We start from the raw sequence: 26,870 nt of genomic DNA, 5'->3' as shown, positions 1-26,870 counted from the left end.
TGATGGAGATACCATTCAAGTGGGCACCCCACCCCTCCAGTGAAATATCCCTCATGACTGATAGGTGTGGCTAAGGTGGGGAGAAAAGGCATCCTTGCCCCAAAATTATAATGGTCAAGCCACCAATTCAGAGATCAGAGGACATACCAAGGCATACTGAATCCAGTGGATTGCACACAATGGGGAACTAAAATTGCAGTGTTCAGAATGGAAGACAGATCAGTGGTATGATTGCAGTGGTAGAATCCACGTGGCTGAGGAGAACCTAGATTAGCTGTGGTAGCAAACTATGGGAGCAACCCTACCTTCAAATTGTCCATACCAGAGTATGAAATCCTCTGAGAGTTAAGCTGCAGACAAAAGAGAGCCTAGGATTGCTCTGATTAACTTCACCCTCTGAGCTGGTTTTGAGGCAGGACTTCTCACAGTTGACAATGAGGCCAAGAGAGTTGAGAAGGTCAAGGGAATATGTGATATGTCCAATGAGTTGGTGATGTAATTTGGCTATCAAGAGTCAGGCATCTGTATATAGGAAAATGACAATCCCCTTCTGTCTCAACCAGGCAGCAACCACAGCCATACACTTTGTGAATGCTTGGCTGCCATGGAAAGACTAAAGGGAAGCATGTGAAATTGGAAGTTCTCAGTACTGTTCCTACAAAAATGATAGCAAGCATTGGTGTGACAGTCAAATCCCAATATGGAAACAGGCATCCCTGAGATTAACTGTTGTGAACCAGTCCTCTTTGCAACAGGGGAAAGATGGATGAATGTACACTGAACCCATGTCTTTCAGCATACTCTGAAAGCCACGCTGGAAAAGCCCCTCGTGCACCCTGCAAGAAATAATGAGGTACGCACGTGCCGCGCGCCACGGACACAAGCCCCATTACTTCTAATGGAGCTCCAGCACATGCGGTTTTCTCCTTATGTGGAGGGATCCAGAACGGATACCCACGTAAGGGGAGGGCCCACTGTATAACCATCCCTAAGCCCCTGTATGGAATGTAGGCATTGACATCTTTAAGGTCCAGGATGGATTGAAGACTCCCTCCTCTTTACTGATGATGAAATATTGGAAGAACTCCCAATGGATCACTGTCAGAGGGACAGGTTCAATAGCACCTTTGTACAGCAAAGTAGAAACCTTGTCACAGAGAATATAAGAAAGGGGAATTACGTTGATTATCCCTGTCAGGGGATACCTCTCCAACTCAATGACATACCCCTTGTAGACAGTGTTGGTGTCGATGGTAATTACAGCCCGATCATGTTGGTATTGGGCCAGCCTATCGCCAAAGGTTGGAAATCGTATGGGAAGAAGAGGGGAAGAGAAGCCTCTTCTCCTGGTCCTGGCTCTTTTTCCTTAAAAGCAAACAGTGTTTCAATGAAGAGGAGCGGGGCTTCTAAGAAAAGGTGGTGGACTCTGAAGAGTACTGATACCATGAAGCAGAAGTCATGTTGAAGAATTGTCTCTGGCCAGAGGATGATCATTGCCACCTAAAGTAAGGCCTGGAAGAAGAATAAGAGTAAGAAGGCATACAGTGGTGTTAGGATTTTTTTATTTTACTGGTTTGGCTGAAATTATTGTATTCTGTAACTTACACTTTCTGTTTGTGCCTATAGGACAAGTTGTTCCTGCATGTAGTAATATCATTTTTCTCTAGAATTCCTTTAGTTAGAATAAAGTTTTTCTTTAAAATACTCTCTCTCCTTTCACTCCTTTTCATGTGCCTCGTCTTAGCTAGTCTGTTCCTAAATTGGCAAGGGCAGGTATAAATGGAATCTCCCAGCAACATCCCGATGGCAGCAAGGCTTTGTTTTTTTAGATAAAAAGGTGGTCTCAAAAGAGGAGGGCTGGAGTGGAGGAGGGCTGTAGAGAACCGTCACATGGTTCACACACCATTGATGCACACATGTGCAACATAGGCAGACTGAAGAATAAGAGACTGCCATGGAATAGGAGACTGCCATGGAAGGAGCGGTTGTACACGTTCGTGGACATGCAGCAATAAGAAACACCGTAGAGGTAACCAGAATCTACAAAATAAGGATCCTGGTGTCTACCATAGAAGTCATCTCAAGACTGATGATGGTGAGTTGAATAATGTTTGTCTTGCACAGATTGGTGGCTTTGACAGTCTCTGAAAGCATCACACTATTGAGAATCACCCCTGAATTTGTGCTTGGATTCATGCGACAAAACTTATCTTCATCGATACTCAGGAGCAGGAGATTGGGAAGAGTAGGTCATGGAGTAACAAACAATATCTCAACATGGTGGCAACGGAATTCTCACTTGACTTCCAAGCAATTAAGTAACTATATAGCATGATGCACAGGAGGATCTTGTTAGGAAGTCTCTCGCTTAGGGGAATTTTAATTAGCTCAAATATAGCTGAGAGGAGGCCCTAACAAAACCACGTGCCGGAATCGGGTCCCAACAGTGTATACCAGAGGTCGCCAGCAAGCCCCAAGAGAAAGAGATGCTGATACCAATTAAAAGGGTAACATTTATTAAAGCACAGGGAAAACCACACAGCAAAAGGGGAGCGCACACACACACACATACATCCAATGCTACAGCAGGGGATGGGTGAGTTAGGGGGATAGGTTTGAGAAAGAGAGGAACCACTAGGGAATACTACCTTGGAAGTCTTCTCCGGGAAGTCTGATGAAGCTTGGATGTACAGTGGATCACGGCCGCAGGAACGCAGGGGAGAGGGCCGCGGGAGCTAAGATCAGAGTTCAAACTGGCGTGGACCAGATTGCAACCTGGTGATAGCACAAGGAGGGTCCAAAAACCCAGGGTTCTTATAGTGCAAAACGTAGCTGGAGGCTAGGGGGACTTGCTAGACAAAGGTGTTGATCGCTTGGACTTTGTTAAGCCAAGAGCAAGTAATGTGTTGCACAATGCATTTAGGTCTGGACACAATTCGGAGGGACATCCGACTTGATTACTGAGTCATTAAGCTGATCACTGGGTTCATCAGGTGTGAGGCTGAGTCTATTGTCTTACTTGGGTAAGCAGTGGTGATTCTGGTTTGGTGACTCCCAAACTTCCTGAGGAGAATTTCCAATTCCATCTTTTTATAGGGACTCTGACTTTGCAAGGTGAGTTGCCTACATGGTCTCCTTGCCTTTGGCTTAATGGTGGATCCTCTATGAGGTCATAGTACAGACCGCATGCACCCAAAATTTTATTAGAACCAAACTTGATAACAATCTGAACATGCCCACTATGGAAACACTGTAAATGCACATTCAGATGTCCAACTGACTTGAACCTGCACAATTCACAGAGATTCAGTTGGAAAGGAGTGGTGTACAGCTGTCGATGAAGACAGTTATCAACAGATCTAAATTATGTGGTTCAGAAGATTGAAGTAGATTGTGCTAGTTTGGCATAATGGCATCAGAATGTTTAGAATGCTTTCTCTTTTTAGGCTTTTTCCTCTTTCCTGAGAGTTTCAAGGGAAAAGATTCAAGTAGAAAAGAGAAACTGGGAGTCAGGAGAACAACTTGACAAGAAGAAGTACATTCCAGAGTCACTCTTGAAACAGTAGACACTGTACCCACTCAAAACCAAGAGTCTCAGTTTCAATCAGCTACTTCTGAGAGAAATGGGCCGCAGACAATATGGGAGCTGCTCATGGTGGGAAACCATAGCCAATGCTGGCTGAGGCAATTTTAAGGCTTCCTCATATAACAAGTCTTTCAAACAGGATTCTCTATCCTTCCATACTTGTCAGGTAAATGCTCGCAGTGAGTGCAAGATCCCGTATTATGAGCCTCACTGAGGCAAAACAAACAGAGTGAATGGGCATCTCACCCATTAATTTAGTTTCATAGTCTTCACATCTCTAAAAAGAAGTGGAGGACACCATTACAGAGAGGGAGCAGAAGACATGCAGTTAACAAGCCAAGTTAGTTACCAGAAGAATACCAAACCAAGCTGAGAATAGTAAAACACAAGCCGAATCCTTACCAGAAAATCAAAATTATGCCAAAAACTGAGGAGAAGCAGAATTGTCATAATGTAGCCAAGTCAAGAAAATAACCATTACATTTATGAGGAAAGATTGCTAGAGAGGTTCCTGGATGCTGCTCATGCAGCGGATGAAAAGGAACTGAGGCAAATGAGCAGGAACAGTGGGGCTAGAGCTATGGGTGGGTGGAGATACTGCCAAAAATCTTGCCTAGCTATTCTAGAAGATGCCAAGGTGTCCTGTGCAGGTGGAAGAATACCCAATTATGTGAGTCACAGAGACCACGAAGAAGAAGAGAAAGAAAGGAGCATTCATGCTTGCCACACCATCTAAAAAGATATCATGAACCAGGCACCCCACTTTGTTTGAGAGATACAGAAGAGGCTGTAATCAAAACAGTGTCATTACTTACCCGAATGCGTCTCATAGCAGTCACAATCTCTACCCTGCTGTTTGGTCTGGGTACATCTAGGCTGCCAATATACTGGAAGAAAAAGGGAAAGAGATCACAGCAGAACATCCTATTACAAAAACATCCTCAAATAAATTATACAGCCAAAAGTCACTTTAGAAATCAGTCTTCAAGGCAGCTTCTGTCCATGCTGATCTACATCTCTTCTCTTCTCTGTACCCATGGCATATATTCACCTCTTCATTGAAATACCAATTAATGTACCTGACTAAGTGAACTATATCCTTTGAAAGTACATGCACTGCACTTTCTTTACAGTGCCACAAAACTCTTATTTTGTAAGACTACAGAAAATGGAAGAGAAATCTTTACCTGGTTAAGTGCCATCCACCCAGTTAAGTCCATACCTGTGGTAGCAACAACTATTCAGTCAAAAGGCCCTGTTCTTGAGTAGCCATTTAAAAGCCAAGATGGATGCAAGACTCCCTACATTTTCTGGAGGCTATCAATGGAAGAAATACAGATCTTCTCACTGTGGAATGCTATGTAAAGATACAGGATAGCCAATCAGGATATTCAGGAGCATAACTGACTGAGAGAAGGAAACAGGTCATAGCCCAGGTGAGAATGCCTTCCCCACAAGAGTCTATGAAGCATGAAAAAGTGAGAGGAAAACAAGAGACAGGCTGAGGAGGAATCTTTAGTCTCTCGTAGTAGTCAGAAAGATCAGACTTCCTGCTCCGAGGAAGCCAGGAGGCAAGATGTGCAAGAAAGAGAAGCTCAGAGAGAAGGCATTTCCCTGATCGTTCATAAACCTCTGGCTAGATATGCTCAGTGTTGGCTTTTTGCTGTATGTCTTAACTCAGGCCTACAGATAGAAAGGCTAAAGTACACATACTCAGAGAAAGAGAGAGAGAGTAAAAATAGTAAGAAGAGGTGGGGAGAGGGGGGGGGGAATCTGCCTGTGAGGATATGAAAGATTGAAACAGATAAACCACCATGAGACCACATCAGATTTTTCCTGCTTGAGATAATCCTTTCACAGACAAAATCCCTTTGTAAAATTGCTATCTGTGAATTGAAATCTTACAACCAAGATTCTCCTCACAGAACAAAAACAAAATAAAAACTCATCTACCTATACTATATACTGTTTAATGTTTAAATAGATGCATCAAAATTTTCAGGCACACATGTTCAAATATATATTAATTAAGTTTTGGATTTTCTTTATAAATTCAGTACTTCCAATGGTTTTATTTTTATATTACATAAAATACAACAAATGACCAGATCAGAGGTGTGCTGGTGAAGAGGAAGAGAAAGATAAACAAGTGAAAGGACAACAAACACATAGTTCCTGCATTATCTATATGTGATTTTAGCATATAGAACAAGATGGCAAGGAGATGTAGCAGTTAGACATAAGTACCTGGCTTGCAAAACTAATGTTTTGGTAGACTGGACATTTGTGATACATTATAGATGCATACTTGGTTTAATATTTGATTTTTGGTATTGTCTTTACTCTTCCAGTTTCTAACGTGTCTGCTACTAGGCATGGCCCAAGACTTTGTGGTACTAGAGGGTATCCCATCAAAGCAATCCCATTTGAAGTTTTGGATCAGATTAGATTATAAAGGTGACTTTGGACGAGGACAGATGACATGATGAAAATGTTTAATGTAAAGGCAGTTGGGAAACTGCCTCTCAAAAGTCAGTGGAGTCTGCAAGTGCAACATTTAGATTTCTTGTTTCTGCCTCCCACAAGAGGCTACACTACTCCCAAAATTCTGAACAGCAGTTAATTAAAGGGACATGTTTACATATCACCCTTTCCAGAAATTAAGCCCTTCATCAGAAGAGACCTTAGAAATTTTTGTGGGAAGAGGGTTGCATATCTCAGAAATCCCTAGGCAGAATGACAAAAAGGAATTACCATCTGAAGCCTGTCTCCTGCTTCCAGGGGTTAAGTGTATTCCTGTACGTATAGAAAGAGCCTTTTTCTGTGGTGGGTATCAGTTGTACAATCCCTCCTTCAGATAAATCTACCTGCTCCAGTCTTTACTACCATTCAGGTCTCAAGCTAAACTCTTTCTACTTATGTATGTTTTCAGGGGGTCACCATAAGTCGACAGATGACTTGAAAGCTCATACACACACATCTCAGTGTAGCAATCTAAATCTTCAAGGCTTCTGTTGAAAGACTTTGGCCGAGACCCTGAAAACCTAAACACAAAGGGTTATCCTATACCAGGGGTAGGCAACCTGCGGCCCACGGGCCGGATGTGGCCCGGCGAGGCCTTGGGACCGGCCCCAGCCCAGTCCTGCCGCCGATTGCCGCTGGGGCCTTTGGGGGGCAATTGTCTATATAAGCCTCAGAAACATGTATTTATATTAACATTTTTTAAAAAAAATCAGCAAATTTTTTCGCATGTCCTCCATTTTTTTTAAAAAGTGTCTTCCATTTGGAAATGTTGTCCTACATTTGTCCTGGTTTATTTATATATTTAATTTTTTAAAAAATTATTTAATTATTTATTTTTTGGCTTCGGCCCCCCAGTTGTCTGAGGGACAGCAACCCGGCCCCCGGCTCAAAAAGATTGCCTACCCCTGTCCTATACTCTACTGAATTGAGAGGGAGCTCTGAAAATTATCTGCAGTTACTTCCAGTCTTGGTGCTATTCTTTCCACAGGCAGCTTATTTGTTTTATGCTGTGAATATGTATGTTTTGGTTCTAGTAAACCTTCTGTAAATAACCTAACATGTTAAATCTTCTGTCTAGTCAGTAACCACAGCATGTCCAAAAATCCTTCATTCTCAAGGGTTTTATTAATTGAGGTGTATGTTTGAGAATCTCACAGTGCTTAAGAGAAATGCTGTACATAGTCTAGAAATGTTAGTCAAAATTTGTCTCAAAAAACTTGGGTCAACTTATCCATGAATCAGTGTAAATGCTGTTCTTTAACTTTTATTAGAAAAAGAACCACCCTCTTTTCTCAGTAGAGTGGTGAAAGGCAAGAGTTAGTCAGTCCTGTGAGCATCTAAAAACAGCACCAACCTCCTCTGTTCTCTCTGCCACAGCATCACATCTGATCTTTTTGAATACCTGGGTGGGAAAATGGCAACAGTAGGAGATCTTTGGCTGCTTCTCATCAAAGGGGCACCAACATTGGGCTTTTAAGGATCTGAATAAGACATCTGTGTATGTTTGTCAACTTCCCTGGGTTAAAATCAGGCAAAATTATCATAGTAACATTAAAGGCTACCATGACTACTAACATTACTGCCCTTTCCTTTGCTTTGCCTCTTGATCCTTTATGATGTGCAGGGTTTGGGGCCCAAATTATGTATTTTGGAATGACTTGTGCATAAGTGCATTTTCTTAACCCCACCTGTTCCTGGTCACCTTCCCAGCACATCACACAGCCCCAGTTTACCATAGTTCTCTCCTCATTTATCCAGCCTTTAGGGTGAGCACAAAAAGTTAAGCCTGCCAAAGTTCTTTCACATTATTTTCCTTTGCTGCATGCCTCTGTTTTATCCTTCACTTAGGCACAAGTCATTCCAAAATCCATAATTTGGGCCCCAAACCCTGCCCTCAATTTACACATTAGGTTGACTTATAGTTGGGTATATATGGTAAATCACCAGAAACATACCAATTGAGTTCTTTCAAGCTATTTAAATGGAATGCATTCAAATTCTAGTAATAATATGTCAATTAATATGGAAAACAAAATAATATCTTACAGGCCGGAAACACTCGAAATATATTCCAGACCCCAAGAAAAGGAACATCAAGGATTGTATTAACCATCAAACTATTACACTCATCTGCCATGCAAGTAAAATGATGCCCAAGATTTTACCGAGAGAGAGAGAGAGAGAGTGACCGACCGACCGACCATATGTAGAGTGAGAAATGCCAGATGTCCAAGCTGGTTTCAGAAAAGGGATGGCATTGCAAACATGCACTACATAATGGAATGCACCAAAGAATTTCAGGAGAACATTAATCTGGGTTTAACAGATTATAGCAAAGACTTTCATTGTGTTGACTGTGATTCCCATCTTGGGAGAAAGACAGGATATAAATTATACAAACAAAATCGTGAGAAAGTACGTCTCTCTCTAAAAGAAGTAGGTGTGTCATAACATCTTATTGTTTCCATGTGTAACCTACACTTTTAACAAGAGGCCATTGCAAAGAGACAACTGGAGAAACTGAATGGTTTTCCATCAGCAATGGGATCAGACAAGTCAGCATTTTATCACATTACCTGTTTAATTTATATGCAGAACATCTCATATGGAAAGCAGGAGTGGACTCATGAGAAACAAGGATGAAAATTGGAGGAAGTAAATCAAGATGCAAAGAAGTAAAGTCAAGATGTGAAGATTACACCATAATACTTGCAAAAAATAACAAAAACTTGGGAAAACTGTTAATGAATGTTAAGGAAGAAAGTGCAGAAGCAGAGTTACAGGTGAGTATTAAAACGACAAAAATAATGATGACAGATTATTTGCATAATTGTAAAGTAAGCAATGAAGACATTGAAATAAAGTTTCTATACCTTGGCTCAGTCATTAATAAAAATGGAGACTATAGCCAATAAATCAGAAGAAGATTTAGACTTGGAAGGCAGCTATGAAGGAACTAGATAAGATCTTCAAGCATAAAGATATATCATTAAATACCAAATTCAGAATAATCCAGGCCATATTATTTCCAGTATCTATGTGTGGTTTTGAAAGCCACTAGTAACTTCTCTCCAGGATAAAGAAGAGCCATTGGTGAGCACCTTTTGGGTTTGGTTGGTCTACCAATTACAAATCCACCCAACAGTACCATTGTCTGGCCTACATTTCACCAGCTTGTCTGCAAGAATATCATAGAAGATAAAAAGAGAAAGATCTCTGAAGTTCTTTCAAAGCTTAAAGTTTAAATTGTGTTAGTAAGTTCTATTTAACAAATAAAATCCACCCATAAATTACAATTTGCCCTGCTAAAGACAATAACAAATGAATTTGTAATTAGTGACCAACTCTGATCTGAGGTTGCCATGAGTAAACAGAGGTGCCCTGCAATGTCCTCTAATTCTCTCCTTTAGACAATGTACCCGTAATTTCTCACAACTCCACCAAGGCCTTCCAAAAAAACTGGGTATTCTAAAAAAAGTCAGTTTTGAAAAGAGCTTTTTCTAGATGAATAGGTAATTACTTATTATTTGAAATCATGGTTATGTACTGAGCTTCTAAAACTACTGCACTCTTTGGCCTACTTGAAGAATTTAACCACTTGGAAGTGCTATATCACTGAAGAACTGAATAAAAAAAAAGCTCACTCCCTGTGTTTCTGTGAATATTTTCAGGAGTGACAAACCACACACACTTTAATTTCTTGAATTTTTCAGTACACGTTGCAAAATGTTTGGTTATTCCGCTGTCTTTGTTCTCTGTTGCACCATCACATTAAAATCTGACTACTTATGGGTTTCTTTCTGATCACTGTACAATCCCCAGTTGGGTGAGATCATATCTGTGATTAATCTAAGAAGGAAGAAGCAGATGCTGCCAGAGAAAACAATACAGCAGTAGCAGGATTTCCCCCGAAAAAGTGAATGTGTGACACATGCTTTTGCTCTCAGGTACAACTTTGCTCATTTCTGCAGAACACAATATACAATGTCTGGTTTAGATAAATAATATTTAACTCCATGGGATATACACAAAGGAAACGTTAACCTGACGTGCCTAGAATCAATTTATAGGGCTTTCCACATAAAACAGAGGTTTCCAAACTTCCTCAGTTCACAGTGCCCTTAGTGTCCCAGTAATTTTTTTCACAGCTCTGCTAGGCCAAATGAAATACCTAACAGTTCCATTTTTATTAAATACATAGTTAGGTCCAAACAACTTAATAAGTATTTATGTCCTAAAAACTCAGTAACCATGTCAGCATCAAAGACTTTGCTTCTTGGTACATTCTATTGTATCTAAGCCCTACCTACCGTATATACTCGACTATAAGTAGACCTCATGTATAAGTCGAGGGCAGGTTTTTGGGGCAAAATTATGGTTCTTGATATGACCCTTGGATAGGTCATGTAACAAAGGATCTAGATGATGAAGCAAAGGAAAACAATGTCAAAGAACCTACAAAATTATGGCAGGCATAACTTTTTTGGGTAAAGACTGGATGGAAGAATAGAGGGAGGACAGTGCTTCCAGGAAAATTGAAATCTTGCCTTTCACCAGGGGATAGTTCCCTATTTAATAAGAGTTATAGTGTTTACATTGACCCATGGATAAACCGACCTAGGTTTTGGGGGTCAATTTTTTGACTAAAATTTCTAGACTTATACATGAGTATATACAGTACTTTCTGGTTTGTACAAACCAGAGACCTTTCCAATTCTGCTCTTGAAAAATACAATCCATGAGACATGGAAGCATAACATATTCTCAGATATCAGCACCACAGGTCTAGCAAGTACCGCCTGCTGCCAAAATCAAGCTGTGATTTCCCCCCATGATCTCCAGGGCCTTCAACATAATTCCAAGTAATTTGTATGGTAAGGGGTGTTGCCAAATTTTCTAAAGTAAAAACAAACAAGCAACATATTGGGAAATCAGGTGGACAAGAGCAGCTTTTTCTTGAAGGAGATCTGATAGGTTTATTTATTTAGTTTAGTTATCCTGTTTTCTACCACAATGGGATTCAGGTTTCAGGGATTCAGAGAGTAAAGGAAAAATAACACTGCTGAATATGGGCTATGCCACCACCCTCCTCTTCTTCACTTCTGCTTCCTCTACCCAGCATAGCTGACCCAGGTAAAAAAGTGGGAAGCCAGATTAAAATATCCCATTGTGCACCTCTGTGATTTTGCTGCAGTGCATGAGGCATAGAAGCACAGAGTCTAGGAACCAATGACATATAATATAAACAATTTAAACAAGTGTCAGAATCAGATTTTGACCCAAGATAGTTTAAAAACTCAAGCATGTAAAGCCATTTTGTAACTATATATACTATGTTTCACTTCCAAATATATTTGAACCAACATTCACATATATCTGAACAAAAAAATCACATTCATCTTGTGTGTTTAACATGCGTACACATGTCTCTGCAAGCAAAGAAAGAAAGCAGAAGAAAAATCTAAAACCATCTTCCCAGTTAGACAAAAACAGCATGAGCAATAAGAAATGGCTGCTATTCTCTTTCTACCAAACATCAGCAGGCATAGCCACTCCTTTCTTCCTGGAGTGAGTTAAATATAAATTTTCCAGAACACCTTCACATAAGACTTCCCTCAGCCTCAGCCTAAAAGTCAGGAAATGATGGTCAAAAAGAGCTAGGGGAATGACTCAAGAGGAGGAAAGAGAGGCAGTACAGTATTATCAACTTCTCTTAATCAAATTCTGTAAGCATATACATATACTTCTCTCTGACACTACTTCTGGAGATTTTTTATCAACATGCTGTCAAGGCCAGCAGGATACCAACGTTCCAGTCCAATGCCTTTCATTGTCAGAACTGAGCATCAAATATTAGTACCACACAATTAAACTGCATATACAGTGGGCCCTTTCTTTATATAGGGCAGTGATGGCGAACCTATGGCACGCGTGCCAGAAGTGGCACTCAGAGCCCTCTCTGTGGGCACATGTGCCGTCGCCCCAGCAGAGAGTTTGCCAGAGTTTGTTACTAGAAAGCCAGAGGGACATGGCACTTTGCAGTAAATAAGTGGGTTTTGGGTTGCAATTTGGGCACTCGGCCTCTAAAAGGTTCACCATCACTGATATAGGGGATCCGTTCTGGACACCCCCCCTTGCATAAACAAATGGCACATGCACCCATGCTGCGTGTACCGTGTCGCAAGCATACACAAGCATAAGTGGAAATCCCACTTATGCTTGTGCCTCATTGCAAACAATGCTTGCGTATGCTTGTGACACGGTACACACAGCATGGGTGCATGCGCCATTTGATTGCCACACAGCTTTAGAGTATGCTTAAAGCTGCTTATGGTGCGCCCGCATACAGTGCAGGCGCAGTGTAATTCAAACTTCAGGCTGGATAATTCTTATTTGTTAAAACGAACTATCACATTTCTCCTTCTTTTCTCATATTGTCCCTTTTCTTTGTTGTTACAGCCAGATGCACCCTCTTAAATGATCTTGGACATGCTCTCCTCCTTTCCTGGCACCTGGTAGCAGCGAGAATATTATTTGCCAAATTTTGGAAAAGAAAGGAAATTCCAGCAATAGAAGAGTGGAAAATAAAAATGATGGATATTTATGAAATGGACAAATTGACACATTTGATAAATAATCGTTCTATGGAAGACTTCTATACTGAATGGGAAGTATGGAAAGAGTATATCCAGAAAGAAAAAAGAGCTTCATGTGGCCTTGATGCCAGATTAATTAATATGGTACTGAAAATAAAGGAAATATAGAATAGGTTTGGAATATTGAAAAGGATAAGGGATAGATTTATAATAAAACGTGTATTTGTATGTGTATTTGTTCCGGGGTAAGAAATGACCATATAAAATGTATGATATATGATAAAATTCAAAAAGGCATAACAGCACAAAGAAGGAAGATAGATAGATAGGATATAATCTGATATATAATCAAACATGATGAAAGACTGTATGTAAGATTAGTAGAAAAATAGTAACAAATTAGTATAATTTAGAGAAATCCAGTAATTAAAGAAGTATTAAGAAGAGATGTAGAACAAAATGATATTGTATGACATTGTTTGTGTGTTTGTGTTTTGTGGGGGGTTTTCTCTCTCTTGTATATGATATTTTTTAACAATAAAATTAAAAAAAAATTCCTACTACATATCTCATTACTATATTATGGCAGAACAAAAGCATATAAAGCTCCTGACACATGCTTTGGGTAGTGGGGCAACCAGCAGACAACAAAAGATAGAAATGTTTAAATGGAAGAATTGTTGTTGAAGCTGATTGTAGATTTATTGAAATCCTGATCCCTCCAGTCCATCTGCCTTGGTCCAGGCCTTGGAGGTAGAGAGGAACTGCTGGACCTCTTACCCTTTCCCTCCACCACTCCCTTCTCCTTCTGTGTCATGTCTTTTTAGATTGTAAGCCCGAGGGCAGGGAACCATCTAACTAAAAAGATTGAATGTACAGCGCTGTGTAAATTTACAGTGCTTCATAAATAAAGGTTAATAATAATAATAATACAGGGATGAGGCTAGCAACATTGTTTGTGCAATATCCAGTGTATTAATATCCACAAAGAAATGCAATGAGCTTTTAAACTTTTCAGTCAGCGTAGAAATAATAGCACATGTAACTATGAAAGGATTTTTAGAAGCCAGCATGGAGCTAAACATGGGCAAAATTGGTGTGTGCATGCCAAAATAATTTCCAACACACTACACACTTTCTAAAATATTTTAAAAGTGTCTCGCGCACAATACAACTACACAGGTTTCCCAAACTAGTAATTAGCTGTATTTTTGTTTTATCTCTCATAGTGTTGGTAGAGCTTCTCTTATTACCACAAAGATTTTTCTCACAATTTTTGTTTATACAGCATGCTCTATCTCGTGCTCACGTTTTCTCTCTCCCCCTTGTAATCTGACAAGTATATCAACTTCTTTTGTTCTTTGTTTAAATTCATTTGCCTGACATCAACCCAAGACGTGGCACAATTCTTTGAAGCAGCCTTCCTTCTTTTATTTTCACTGGAAGCTTGTTATTGATCGTTCCTATTTTCAATTAATTGCTCAATATTCCAGAACCAGAGGAAATTGAGTTGACATTGTGACAGAATACGGTAGTAAATAACTAATCCTTAAAAGGGTAGATAATCTATTTGCCAATTTTAAAGTATATAATGCTTGCATACAGTTGCTGAAATGGTTACCTCACGCAAGTATGGCATTTTGGGTATTCCTTATGTACTAAATTCAAATTCAGGTCTCACTAAATTCTCAATCTAGGGGGACATAGAGTTGGGCTCTGATCTAAGAAACCTAGGTTAAAGTCCAACCTGTGTCATGGGTGCAGTGTAAGGTCTTGAGACATTCTCCTCTAGTTTTGTATTCCTTTAATTTGGAATCACAGGAACAGTTCCACTGGTTTTTCTTTTTTCAGCATTCCATTATTATTTTTTATAGTCTGCCATTTTTATTCACTGTAAAATAAAGAAAATTCATTCCACCCATAGGCATGGGAATGAGGAATCCCACTATTAGCAACTATTTTTCTTTCACCCAAACCGATTTTTATTACAATACAATATTTCACTAAGGACCACTTTGCAAACATACAATGGCTAATGGAGGGCACCAAGGAATTCCAAAAGAAAATCAGCATGTGTTTTATAGACTACAGCAAAGCCTTTGACTACATAGATCATGAAAGGCTATGGAACATCTTTGAAGACATGGGAGTGCCAACACATCTGACAGTCCTGATGAGGAATCTATACTTAGGACAGGGGCTACTGTTAGAACAGAACATGAAGAAACTGAATGGTTCCCAATTGGCAAAAGGGTCACACAAGACTACATCCTTTTACCCTATCTGTTTCACTTATATGCAGAAAATATAATATGAAGAGCAGGTTTGGACACAGAAGAAGGAGGGGTGAAAATAGGAGGAAGGAACATCAGCCATCTAAGATACGCAGATGACACCATACTACTAGCAGAAAACATTACAGACCTAGAGCAACTACTAAGGAAATTCAAGGAAAAAAATGAAAAAGGCAGGCTTACAGTTGAACATAAAGAAAACAAAAATAATGACCATGGGGGATCTACATAAATTCAATAGACAATGAAGAAATAGAAACCACCAAATGCAGTGTTCAAACCTGAATCAAGGAACACGAGAAACACCGCAGACTGGGTCAGCCAGAAAAATCAGCAGTAGCAGTTCATGTTATAAACCACCCTGGACAAAATGTTACTTGAAAACACTGAAATTCTGGATCATGCTATCAGGTCAAAATGCACAGGGAAGCCATTGAAATTCACAAACACCTAGACAACTTCAACGGAGAAAGAAGAAACCCTTAAAGTAAAGTTTGGCTACCAGTCCTGAAAACCACCAAAATCAAGACCCAGCAAGTGCAAACCACCCAGGGTTAGGAGTTTTCCCAGCAGACAATGGATCACTAAAAGACACCCCGAGGCCTTGCCATTCAACAACAGACTAACACAGAAATTAGCATGTAAATCAATTCCTCTCAACCAAGGGCCACACAGTATATATACCCCATTCACTTCCATGTCTGCATTCTCTCAATATGCCAGCCAAAGATGCTAGTCTAGTGAAACATCAGGAATAAACTCTTCCAGAACATGGCCACATGGCCCGAAACCCCCACAGAAAACAATAGTAAGAGTTCCCATACCTTGGATCAAACATTGATCAGAATGAGGACTGCAGTCAAGAAATCAAAAGAAGACTAGAAGGGGGGGGGGGGGGCTAAGAACTAGAAAAGATCCTGAGTAAGCTTCGCATAGAGAGAGAAAAGAAGAAGAGTCCACCACCCTCCAAAGCAGTTATTAATGGCTACTTTATAGTTTTATCCTTGTTAGCTCTGTTGATTTGTTGGAAGAAGTGTAAGTGTGATGGGACCTCCTCTCAAACCTTAGGTTACCTCTACTTCTTCTCTGACTAGTCACTGACGCTTGCCCTTACCTTATTAACACTATTTTGAAGTGTATAAAGGTCAGGGTTCCAAGTGTCCCACAAACCAGTTCAATGTTCAAATAGCCTGCTTGCCTTCATTTATAAGTTACAGAAATAATTCCGATAAAGACATCTACTGTAAAAAAAAATTAAGAGTAACTTTATTAAATAACATTAAAAAATAACTAAGAAACATTATGCAGGTTGCTTCAAGCTTAGTTTAAGCTTACATTAACAACATCAAGTGCAGGCTTTTAAATACCCTGTACCCTACTCTCTCATGCTCAGAAGGAATATCAGTAAGACCTGTCTGTCTATCACATTCCCCTCTGGATTGATTAAACTAAATTCCCTCTCCTGTCAGAATCCTTATCAGGTCTTAACTGAAACCCACTCTGTCCCTCTCTCTGTCCAGCCCCGCTCCACACTTTTACATGCATTCCAATTCCCCTGTAGGCCCCCTTCACAGTTGGGGATGCTTTGATTTGGATTTCCTGCATGGCAGGGGGTTGAACTGGATGGCCCGTGCGGTCTCTTCCAACTCTATGATTCTATGATTGGTTTAGATACAGACAATTAATGGTGATAACAAAAAAGAGTTAAAGAAAATATGGACAGAAGAAAGTTCAAAGGAGTTAAAAAATATAATCTTTGGAGAGACAAAGAAAAATATTTCTAATTTTTATGATTTATTGTTAGAAAGAGAGTTGGAGCAAAAAGCAGTGAAGGAAACAATGATAAAGTGGAGCCAGTGTATAAATTGTAATATAGACTTAGAAACATGGGAGAAAACATGGCAAAAAACTAATAAATTTACTATGTGTCAGAACCTGAAGGAAAATTATTATAAAATGTTGTATATGTGGCATCTGACCCCATTTAAGTTAGCAAAGATGAATAAGAATTCAAAGTCAAAATGTTGGAAATGTAAGATAAACGAGGGATCCTACTTATCCATGTGGTGGAACTGCAGGAAAGCTAAGAAGTTCTGGAAAATGATTCACACGGCATGCATAAAAATACTTGGGGTATTCTTTTATATGAAACCGGAAATGTATTTACTAAATATAACATCAGTAGTACAGAAAGAAGTAGAAAATAAGTACAGTGGAACCTCGCCATACGCGCGCTCGCCATATTGAATGGGCGTGTGCACCCGTTGCGCCCCGTGCGCGCCCGCGCCGCCGCGCACGAGCCCCATTGTTTACAATGGGGCTCGAGCATAGGCGGAAATCGCCATACGCGGCGGGATCCGGAACGGATCCCCCGCGTATGGCGAGGTTCCACTGTATTGGAGAATTATATTGTATATGGTGACGTCAGCCAGATTACTGTACGGACAGAAATGGAAATCATCTCAGATACCCATGGACGAAGAATGGATGGAAAAATTATTAGCTATGAAGGATTTAGACTTACTTACCAGAAATTTAAGAGAGGACGAAAATGGGAAGACCCAAGAAGATTGGAACTTAATAATAAACTACTGGAGAAGCAGGCTGGGGGGAAATAACAATGAAAAATAGAATGTGTGTAAAAGGACATGATTAGATATAAAGAAAAAGTATGAATAATATATACAGGTAATGTAGGGTTGCCATAATTCTGAACCTCCAAACTGGGACAAATGTAGGACAAAGGTAGGACAAAATTTTCAAATGTAGGACACATTTTATAAAAATGGAGGACACACAAAAATGATGATTTTTTTTTTAAAAAATGTTAATATAAATGCATGTTTCTTAGGCATGATCAAAATGGAGGACATTTTGGCATTGTTCCTAGACAGATGGCAGAAATGTACTTCCCTTTCTGGCTAACCTCCCCCCCCCCATTCCAAACAGCATATTTGGGCATTGAAGAGGAGGAAGAGTGGAAAAGGCAGAGGAGGAGGAAGAGGAGAAGAAGAAGAGGAGGAGGAAGAAGGGGAGGAAGAGGAGGAGGAGAAGAAGAGATGGAGAAGAAGAGGAGGAGAAAGAAGATGAAGAAGAAGAGGAAAAGGAGGAGGAAGGAAGAGGAAGAAGGGGAGGAAGAAGGGGAGGAAGAGGAGGAGGAGAAGAAGAGATGGAGAAGAAGAGGAGGAGGAAGAAGATGAAGAAGAGGAGGAAAAGGAGGAAGAAGGAAGAGGAAGAAGGGGAGGAAGAAGGAAGAGGAAGAAGGGGAGGAGGAAGAAGAGGAGGAGGAGGAGGAGGAGGAGAGGAGGAAGAAGAAGAGGAGGAGAAGAAGAAGAAGAAGCGGAGGAAGAGGAGGAGAAAGAAGAAGAAGAGGAGGAGAAAGAAGGGGTGGAAGAAAAGGAAGCAGAAGAAGAGGAGGAGGAGAAAGAGGAAAGGCTCTTTCCCCTGCCTGGCTGCCTCCGTCGCCAACGGAGGAAGCCAGGCAAGGGAATGGGGCCTCGCTGAAGCCAAGCCCCAAACCCCTGCCTGGCTGCCTCCGTCGCCGTTTTGCCCCCATCCCCGGGATTTCCCCCCCCCCCAGAGACGGAGGCAGCCAGGCAGAGGTTTGGGGCTTGGCTTCAGCCGTCCTCCAAGCCCCAGCCAAGCCTGGAGGACTCCGCGATTGCGGAGGAGCCCCTTGGGCATGGCTGGGGCTTGGAAGACAGCTGTCCTCCAAGCCCCAACCAAGCCTGGAGGACTCTGCGATCGTGGAGGAGCCCCCAGGGCATGGCTGGGGCTTGGAAGACAGCTGTCCTCCAAGCCCCAGCCAAGCCTGGAGGACTCCGCGATCGCAGAGGAGCCCCCAGGGCATGGCTGGGGCTTGGAAGACAGCCGTCCTCCAAGCCCCAGCCAAGCCTGGAGGACTCCGTGATCACGGAGGAGCCCCCTGGGCATGGCTGGGGCTTGGAAGACAGCCGTCCTCCAAGCCCCAGCCAAGCCTGCAGGACTCGCTGGGGGGAGAGTCCCGGGGGCGGGGCCAAACTGGGATGGGACTGTGCAGACCCGCCCCAAATCGGAAAAGTCCCGCCCCCAGGCGGGATATGGGAACCCTAAGGTAATGATATATTTTGTAATATGATTTTGTGTTATAATGTAGGGTATCTGAAAGTCAATTTATAAAAAGAAAGATTAATTGTTGGACAGAAAGGAAAGGGTGAAATACGGAGTGATTGGAAAAAGGAAATAATGTGAATATATAATCTTTAAGATATAAAAGAGGAGGACTAGCTCAAACTAAAATGAAGTAAAGCAGAAATTATTCCATTTTGGAAGGAAAACATTTATTGTTTTATCAGTTGAAGATTCTTCCTTTTTAGGAATGATTAGAATATGTGTTATGCTTTATATGTTAAACAGATATTTGTAAGATCAATATGGATGTAAAAAGATATGAGATTATATGGAGTGAAAAGTAAGCTTGAGCAGATAAGATGACATTTTTTTGAGGATTCAAGCAATTTTATGTTTGTAAGTTGGTGTTTTAATATGTGTTATGTGTTGTATGTCTAATATTTGTATTTATATATAAAATAAAATAAAAAGAAGTGGGGAGTAGGATCCTCCCCGCCCCCCATAGAATCACAGAGTTGGAAGAGACCACAAGGGCCATCCAGCTGGAGACTCTTGTATGTCCACTGACAAAAAAGCCTCCAGCTTCAAGAACAGGGAGCAAGAAGGATTCTTACTCCTCACTTCCGAAACTGTTGTCAGACCACAAGCGAAACATGAGTCAACATTGTGATGCAGCAGTAGACAAAAAAGACAATGCAAACCTAGGCTATGTTAACAGGAACTAACAGCAACTATATTAATTTCCAACATTTTGTTACATAAAGGGTACAGTTTATGAATATGGGCTGCCAAGAGGTATGCAATTGAAAAAAGCAACCACTGCCCTAAAAGACTGATTCTGAAATACCTGCTGAATAAAAATGGGTTTTACCTATGGGTGGGAAGATAATGAAGAGGGTACCAGTCTAGCTTCTCTGGGAAGATAGTTCCAGAGCCTGGAAGCAGTGTAGCTTTGAGATGGATGGGACAGAGAGAAGGAGCTCCCCAGAAGATCTCAAAACACAGGTAGGATCATATGAGATAGCTTAATTTCATTTAGAAATGGAGAATTAATTTAGATAAGGCATGGAAAGAGTTATTAGTAGCATGACAGGTATGTTTAGAAATCAAGAGTACAGGAAGTAGCTTGTAAAACCATGTTATGAGGGTTTTTTTGTGCGTGTGTTAGGCAGGTTATAAAGGCTCCACATTTCGCTGTCTCCCAAGAGTCTGGGAAAAACATGAGGTTTCTTTCTACACTGAATTACATTTTCCAACAATGCTTTAGTTGTCTCCATAATAAGCCCTGAAACTCAGGTGTGCTTATGATCTGGTGGTAGTCTTTTGGACCCCAAGATGTATTTTGGACCTCAAGATGCCCAGCTTTTGGACCCCAGGATGTCTTCTCATGCTATGTTTTCCAGCACCAGCAGGGTCTGTTACTCTCCTGTGCTCTTCCTTCAAGCCCTCTTGCCTCCCATCTGCTTGTTCTGCACATATGTTATGCCAGAGGGGCTGAGAAGTTGCTGTTTCAGCACAGGTGCAGGTCTCTGCAAAATGCTGCCCTAGTTAGCCCCCTGCACCAGTTGAGTCTTCTCTCTCTCGCTCACTCTCTTTAGTGCATTTAGTGCTTGGCAACAATCAAACAAGGTTAAGGGCATTCAGAAAACTACCTTGCCCTGAACTGGAAAGGGAAATGCCATATTGTAGTTAACTATTAATTAAGTACAAGCAATCCTGTTTCACTCCCACCCGGAACAACAAGGAGTATGCCACTCTTATTAAGGTCTAATCTTGAGAAGCAGACGTTCAAGACCAGAAGGCCTTAGAATAATTCCCACCAGAGAGGCACTTCCTTGGCATGGAAAAGTACTGCCAAAGCACCAGCCACAGGAGGAGGACTCCTTCCTAATGTCCCAGGTGCAGGTGCTCCTCAAGCGCTTGCTCCAGGAGCAGAGGAACTCTCCTTTGGGGAAGCAAATGCTCCAGCAGTTACACAGCAGCTGTGGCAGCCCTAGGCTTGACCAGGACCAGGACCAGGACCAGGACCAGGACCAGGACCAGGAGGGGTGAGTGGCACTGCCCAGTGCCTCCTGCCAATCCATGGCCCAGGGCCATTGTCCTCATCTTGAGCAAACCAGGCACTAATGCCCCTCCTTTGGAACTGCTCCAATGTGTTTTCATATATATACAAACAAAAAAAGGAAGGGAGGGTGCCTTGGCTCCTGGAATAAAGGCAGGACCTGCTCAGGAAACTTAAGGGCAGTGGTCCCCAAACGGTGCCCTTTAAGAGATTTTGGAATTCAGCTCCCAGAAGCCTCTGCCATGGGGATGTTTAGCCTGGAGAAGACAAGGTTAAGAGGGGATATGATAGCCCTGTTTAAATATTTGAAGGGATGTCACATTGAGGAAGGAGCAAGCTTGTTTTCTGATGCTCCAGAGAATAGGATGTGGAGCAATGGATGCAAGCTGCAAGAGAAGAGATTCCACCTCAACATTAGGAGGAAACTCCTGACAGTAAGGGCTGATCAACAGTGGAACAAACTCCCTCGGAGGGTGATAGAGTCTCCTTCCTTTAAGGTCTTTAAGCAGAGGCCGGACGGCCATCTGTTGGGGATGCTTTGATTGATTGAGAGTTCCTGCATGGCAGAATGGGGCTGGACTGGATCAGGGCCCTTGGGGTCACTTCCAACTCTACAAGTCTACGATTCTGGGAGCTGAAGTCCAACATCCCTTAAAGGACACAGTTGGAGGATCACTGTTGAAAAGGATGCTCACTGCTTGACTTGTTGCTTTAAAACAGTGGTCCTCAAACTGTGCCCTGTAAGAGATTTTGGACTTCATCTCCCAGAAGCCTCTGCCACGTTGGCCAATAGCCTGGGATTCTGGGAGCTGAAGTCCAAAGCGCCCCTGAAAGAGCACAGCTTGGGAGACCAAGGCAAAGGAAAGGAGGCCTAAAGTGACTTTAGAAACCCAACCCCTGAAATGCCAGCGGGGCTGCCAGAGGACAAGGAAGGGGACTCGGCAGAGGGGAAAGGCGGGCAGACCGAGCCTCAGCAGATCCAGCAGCAGGAGCAGCCAGGCAAGCTGGACCTGGCTCCCCTCCCTGGAACTGGAACTGTGGAGCATGTGCAGAGTGCAACCCAACCCTTTCCACGCAGCTACCTTGGCCTCGAAGCCGATGCCGTGCTGGAAGGCGTCCTCGTTGTGGAGCGGGAGGCGCAGGTCGTGCCGGTCGTCCACCAGGTTGTAGCGGGACCGGGCCGAGGGGGAGGCGCCCACAGGCATGGCCCACAGGGCAGCCCCAGGCCGGACCCAGCAGCAGCAGCAGCAGCGGAGGAGGAGGAGAAGCAGGCCAGTCCTGCCCGGCTCCCTCTCAGAAGAGGCAGCCCCGCCAGGGCCAAGCCCAGAGAGAGAGAGCGCCCTGCTCTACCGGGACCTCCTCCGGAGGGAGGCCGAGGGACTAGTGAGTGGCAGCCCAGGGACAGCCCTACTTACTTCCGGCGAGAACCTGGGGGCGGGCCAGAGGCGTTGCCTGGACAACGGCCTCGACGGCCACGCCCACTTTGCCTCCTCCCCGCCCCCAAGGCATGCCCTTGGACCAATGGCGTCTCTAGCAGGGCGCTGGGGGTGCGGACTGTACCAAGTGACAGCCTAAGTGGGGGTGATAGCTCTGCTCCTCCGACACCCACCTTTGGAGGAAAAGGGGCTGCGGCATTCATTTGCTTCCCTTTAAAATGCTTTTAAGGCAGTGGTTCCCCGAACTGTGCCCTTTAATAAGAGATTTTGGACTTCAACTCCCAGAAGCCTCAGCCACGGGGGCCAATAGCCTGGGGTTCTGGGAGGTGGAGTCCAAAAGCCCTTAAAGGGCACAGTTTTGGGGACCACTGCTTTAAGAGATGGAGGGAGTGGGGTGACTTTTCAATGGCCTGTTAGAGACTGCCAAAATAAAGCTGCTTGGGGTCTCTTTGGAGGTATGCTATTTAAATGATGGATGGGTCCTAAGAGTCCGGAGGTCGCGCCAAAGCCACACTCCATTCCTAAGCACTGGAGGGCAGCTTTGGTGCAGCTTCCGGATTCTTAGGGTGTATGCATCATTTAAACAGCATACCTCCAAAGAGACCCCAAGCAGCTTTATTTTGGCAGTCTGTAACAGGCCTATGTGTGTATTCAGTTCGGTTCATCTTAATTATGGTCATACGCCAGCACAGTATATGAACGTCTTCTCAGTGACTGCCCCCAGACTCTGGAACCTTACTCTGAGATGTTAGACTGGCATCTTCCTTACATTCTTTTCACAGACAAGTAAACATTCTTCTGTTTCAACAGGTATCTGTTGACTGGTTTTATAAGGCATGTGCCACTTAAAAACGCATATGCAAAGGGATCATATAGCAACTTTCAGACTAACTGCAAAAGAAGTTGTCGCATATGGGCCCCTATAGACAGGCCAAAATAAAGCTGCTTTGGGTCTCTTTGGAGGGATGCATGCTATAAATGATGCCTCCGTCCTAAGAGGCCGGAAGCCACACTCCAGTCCTAAGGATGCACCATTTAAACAGCATTCATCCAAAGAGACCCGAAGCAGCTTTATTTTGGCCTGTCTGTACAAGCCCAGGGACGTAGCCAAGGGGGGGGGGGTGTCTTAGGGTCCAGACCCCCCTTCCATTAGAAAAATGAATGGTGTGTGCTGCTGCGCCGCCGCACCCAAGCCCCATTATAATGGTGGCACTTAGTCTGGACCCCCCCCCCCCCTTCCTAAAATCCTAGCTACGTCCCTGACGGGCCCAATGTTTTCATAGACTAAATCTAGTTCCTCAGATGCATGGGAGTGAGCTGGTGTCCAGGAAGGACCATTAGAATCAGATCATGAGCATAGCTATAGAAATGCTAAACCTGTGGTTATGGTATTCAGTTTTAACTGTGGGTGTTAAGGGACAAAGGCAGGAGGAAGGATGATGCAGGAGGGGTGGATAATTATATGAATGGATGTTGGAAGGAGTTTTTGAATGTGGTTTGTGCAAGATGGAAACCAGAAAGGAGATGTGGTAAACTGGCCTAAAGCATACTCATGAGGCTGGGGTGTAAACAAGTGTTATAATATGTGTAGTGTGCCAGGAATTCATTGTCTCTGTTTAATGCACTGTTGATGGAGTGGAGTTTGGGATATGTTCCAGTTCAGCTGTTCCTCTTTCCACTCTTCCGTTGTTGTTGTTGTTGTTGTTGTTAAAGGACTACTGTTCTGAGGCCAGAGATGGAATGACCAGAAAGACTAAAGTGTGCTGCAAAAGGTTTTTCTGTATTGTCATTCCTAATAACTGATTTATGCCCATTTCTTCTCTGCTGCAGAGACAGGCCTGTTTGCCCAGTGTAGAGTGGTAACAGGCATTGTTAACAAGATGGCATATATTACATTAGAGCAGGGGTAGGCAACCTTTTTGAGCCGGGGGCCGGGTTGCTGTCCCTCAGGCAACTGGGGGGGGGGGAGCCAAAAAATAAATAATTAAATAATTTTTTAAAAAAATTAAATAAATAAATAAATAAAATATAAAAACCAATTCCTACATACACGGCACACATCATATTTTTGAAGTAAAAACCAAACCAGTCATTATGCAACCTCTCTCTTTTTTTCTTTTCTCTTTTCTGCAGCCTTGCAGTTCTGCAAAAGCAAACCCCCTCCCGCCTCTTCTGCACACAAGACTTTATTAGGAAGGAAAGGGTTTGAAAAATTAACTACTACTTCTTTCCTTCTTTCCTTTTTTTTTTGCCCTGGGCATGTCACACTCTCTCAGCCTCAGAGGAAGGCAGTGGCATCCCCACCCCCTCTGAAGAAAACTGCCCAGAAAAACGCCACAGAAGCCATAACAACTTGGAAAGCACACACAGCAACAAACACAAACTTTGCCCGGGGGGGGGGGCAAGTCACACTCTCTCAGCCTCAAGGGAAGGCAATGGCAAACCACCACCACCTCTGAAAAAACTTTGCAAAGGATCGTTTCATAATAAGTCAGGAAAATGACTTGAAGGCACACAACAACAACCACACCTCCCAGCCCTTGTATCTTGAAGGCATGAGGGCACAGATGGCAGAAATGGACTTCCCTTTCTGGCCAAATACCCCCCCCCCCATACACACACACACACACACACAATTCCAAAACACACACTAAGCACATTTGGACATTTCACATGGCTTTACTTAACATGGCAATCTCTTGCATATTTAATCAGAGGCTTATTGCAGAACCAAACTCTTTGGGTTTCACACTGAACATGGTTTAACATGGCTATGCATATATTGAACATGTCCAGGTGGTATCACAAGAAGTGGATTTGGCGTTTCAGGTTTCTTGCACCAACTATACTTCTCAGAAGTGTGTACTTGGTCAAGGGACTTTGGTTTTTCTTCACTGCGCATGAGTTTGTAAAAATCACAGCAATTTACACTGGCCATGCCTCAGAGGCTTGCTGATATCAATATCACCATTAAAGAACCAAAAACACACAGAAAAGGTACTTTGGAAAGTCACACTCTCTCGGCTTCTGAAACAGTGCCTGGATGCCTCTGAAGCTGACTCATATCATCATCATCATCATCATCATCATCATCATCATCATCACCACACTATCATTGTCAAAACAAGGGAGACTTGTTAGCATTAAAAGCACCAAAAATAAAAATTAAAAAAAACACCTTGTAACCAGAGGCCTCTGGCCACTCACCACCTCCTCCTCCTGTTCCCCTCCTCCTCCTCCTCCTCCTCCCCCCTTCTCCATGCCCCGCGCCGGCCTGGGGGCGAGGCAGAGGAGGCCTGGGAGGGTGGCATTCGCCAGCAGCCCCAGAGCCTCTCCCCGCCCTGTGGGAAAGCCGAGGCCTCCCCACAGGGAGGGGAGGAGGAGGAGGCCGCTGGCAATCGCGCCAATTGGCGCGATCGCCAGTGGCCCCCGAGGGAAGGCAATCAGCGGCAGGGCCAGGTCCCATGGTCTCCGCAGGCCGGATCCGGCCCGCGGGCCGTACGTTGCCGACCCCTGCATTAGAGAATGAATAATAATAATAATAATAATAGTTTTATTTATATTGTCCCACTTCTCCTGACGAATCAAAGCGGGATTACAGTCAAATTATGCATTCAACAATAATTCTAAAACAATTATTTAAAATCACAATATAAACCATATGCAATCTAAAAACAGTTAATACAATATAAAATCTCATTGACAACCTGAGGTAGACTCCTGATTGGGAGGTAGTATTTTTCTGAGGTCTATAAAAGATCAGGGGGGTATGCTTGCCGGAAGAGGTAAGTTTTCAACGCCTATTTGAAGGCATCCAGGGTAGAAATAAGTTGGAGCTCTTCCGGAAGATTATTCCAAAGTGTTGGGGCCGTAGCTGAGAATGCTCTTTGGTGAGTAGATGTTAACCTCACCTTGGGAAGCTCAAGTAAGTTCTTCCCAGATGTTCGGAGAGTGCGGGGCGGATTATGTCGGGAGAGCCGTTCTCTCAAGTAACTCGGGCCCAAGCCATGTAGGGCTTTAAAGGTAATAACCAACACTTTGTATTGGGCCCGGAAGCTAATTGAACAAGTGAAAGTGCCTCTAATATTGTGGATTCTGTGATTAGCTCCTGTGATGACATTTTCCAATGTGTAGACAGAGCTGGCATTGAGGTTTGTGGCAAGGTCTTATACCTGTCTCTCCATCTATGTTGTGCATCTTCCTGTTTCAGACTGGGAGGCTATCTGTAGGCAAGTAAAGGCCTGTCACCAATTAACTTTGAGA

At 42.8% G+C, this 26,870-nt stretch overlaps 1 protein-coding gene across 1 annotated transcript in view; it reads right to left on the bottom strand.

Annotated features, from left to right (window-relative positions):
* LOC149316706 (carboxyl-terminal PDZ ligand of neuronal nitric oxide synthase protein-like) overlaps positions 1 to 22,576 on the bottom strand; it is a 100,614-nt gene extending 78,038 nt beyond the window's left edge. Inside the window, exons 1-2 of the mRNA XM_089516074.1 lie at positions 22,254 to 22,576; positions 4,402 to 4,473 (exon numbers count right to left, since the gene is read on the bottom strand). Of these exons, the coding sequence (XP_089372200.1) occupies positions 4,402 to 4,473; positions 22,254 to 22,376 (195 nt within the window). The 5' untranslated portion in view covers positions 22,377 to 22,576. The remainder of the gene's footprint in view (positions 1 to 4,401; positions 4,474 to 22,253) is intronic.
* Between the last annotated feature and the right edge of the window lie 4,294 nt (positions 22,577 to 26,870).

The sequence above is a fragment of the Sceloporus occidentalis genome, unplaced genomic scaffold (genome assembly GCF_023333645.1).
Source record: "Sceloporus occidentalis isolate IW3139 unplaced genomic scaffold, rSceOcc1.0.p SCAF_3, whole genome shotgun sequence".
NCBI lineage: Eukaryota > Metazoa > Chordata > Lepidosauria > Squamata > Phrynosomatidae > Sceloporus > Sceloporus occidentalis.
The sequence above is the reverse complement of the archived record's forward strand: the minus strand, read 5'-3'. Positions and strand labels throughout refer to the sequence as shown.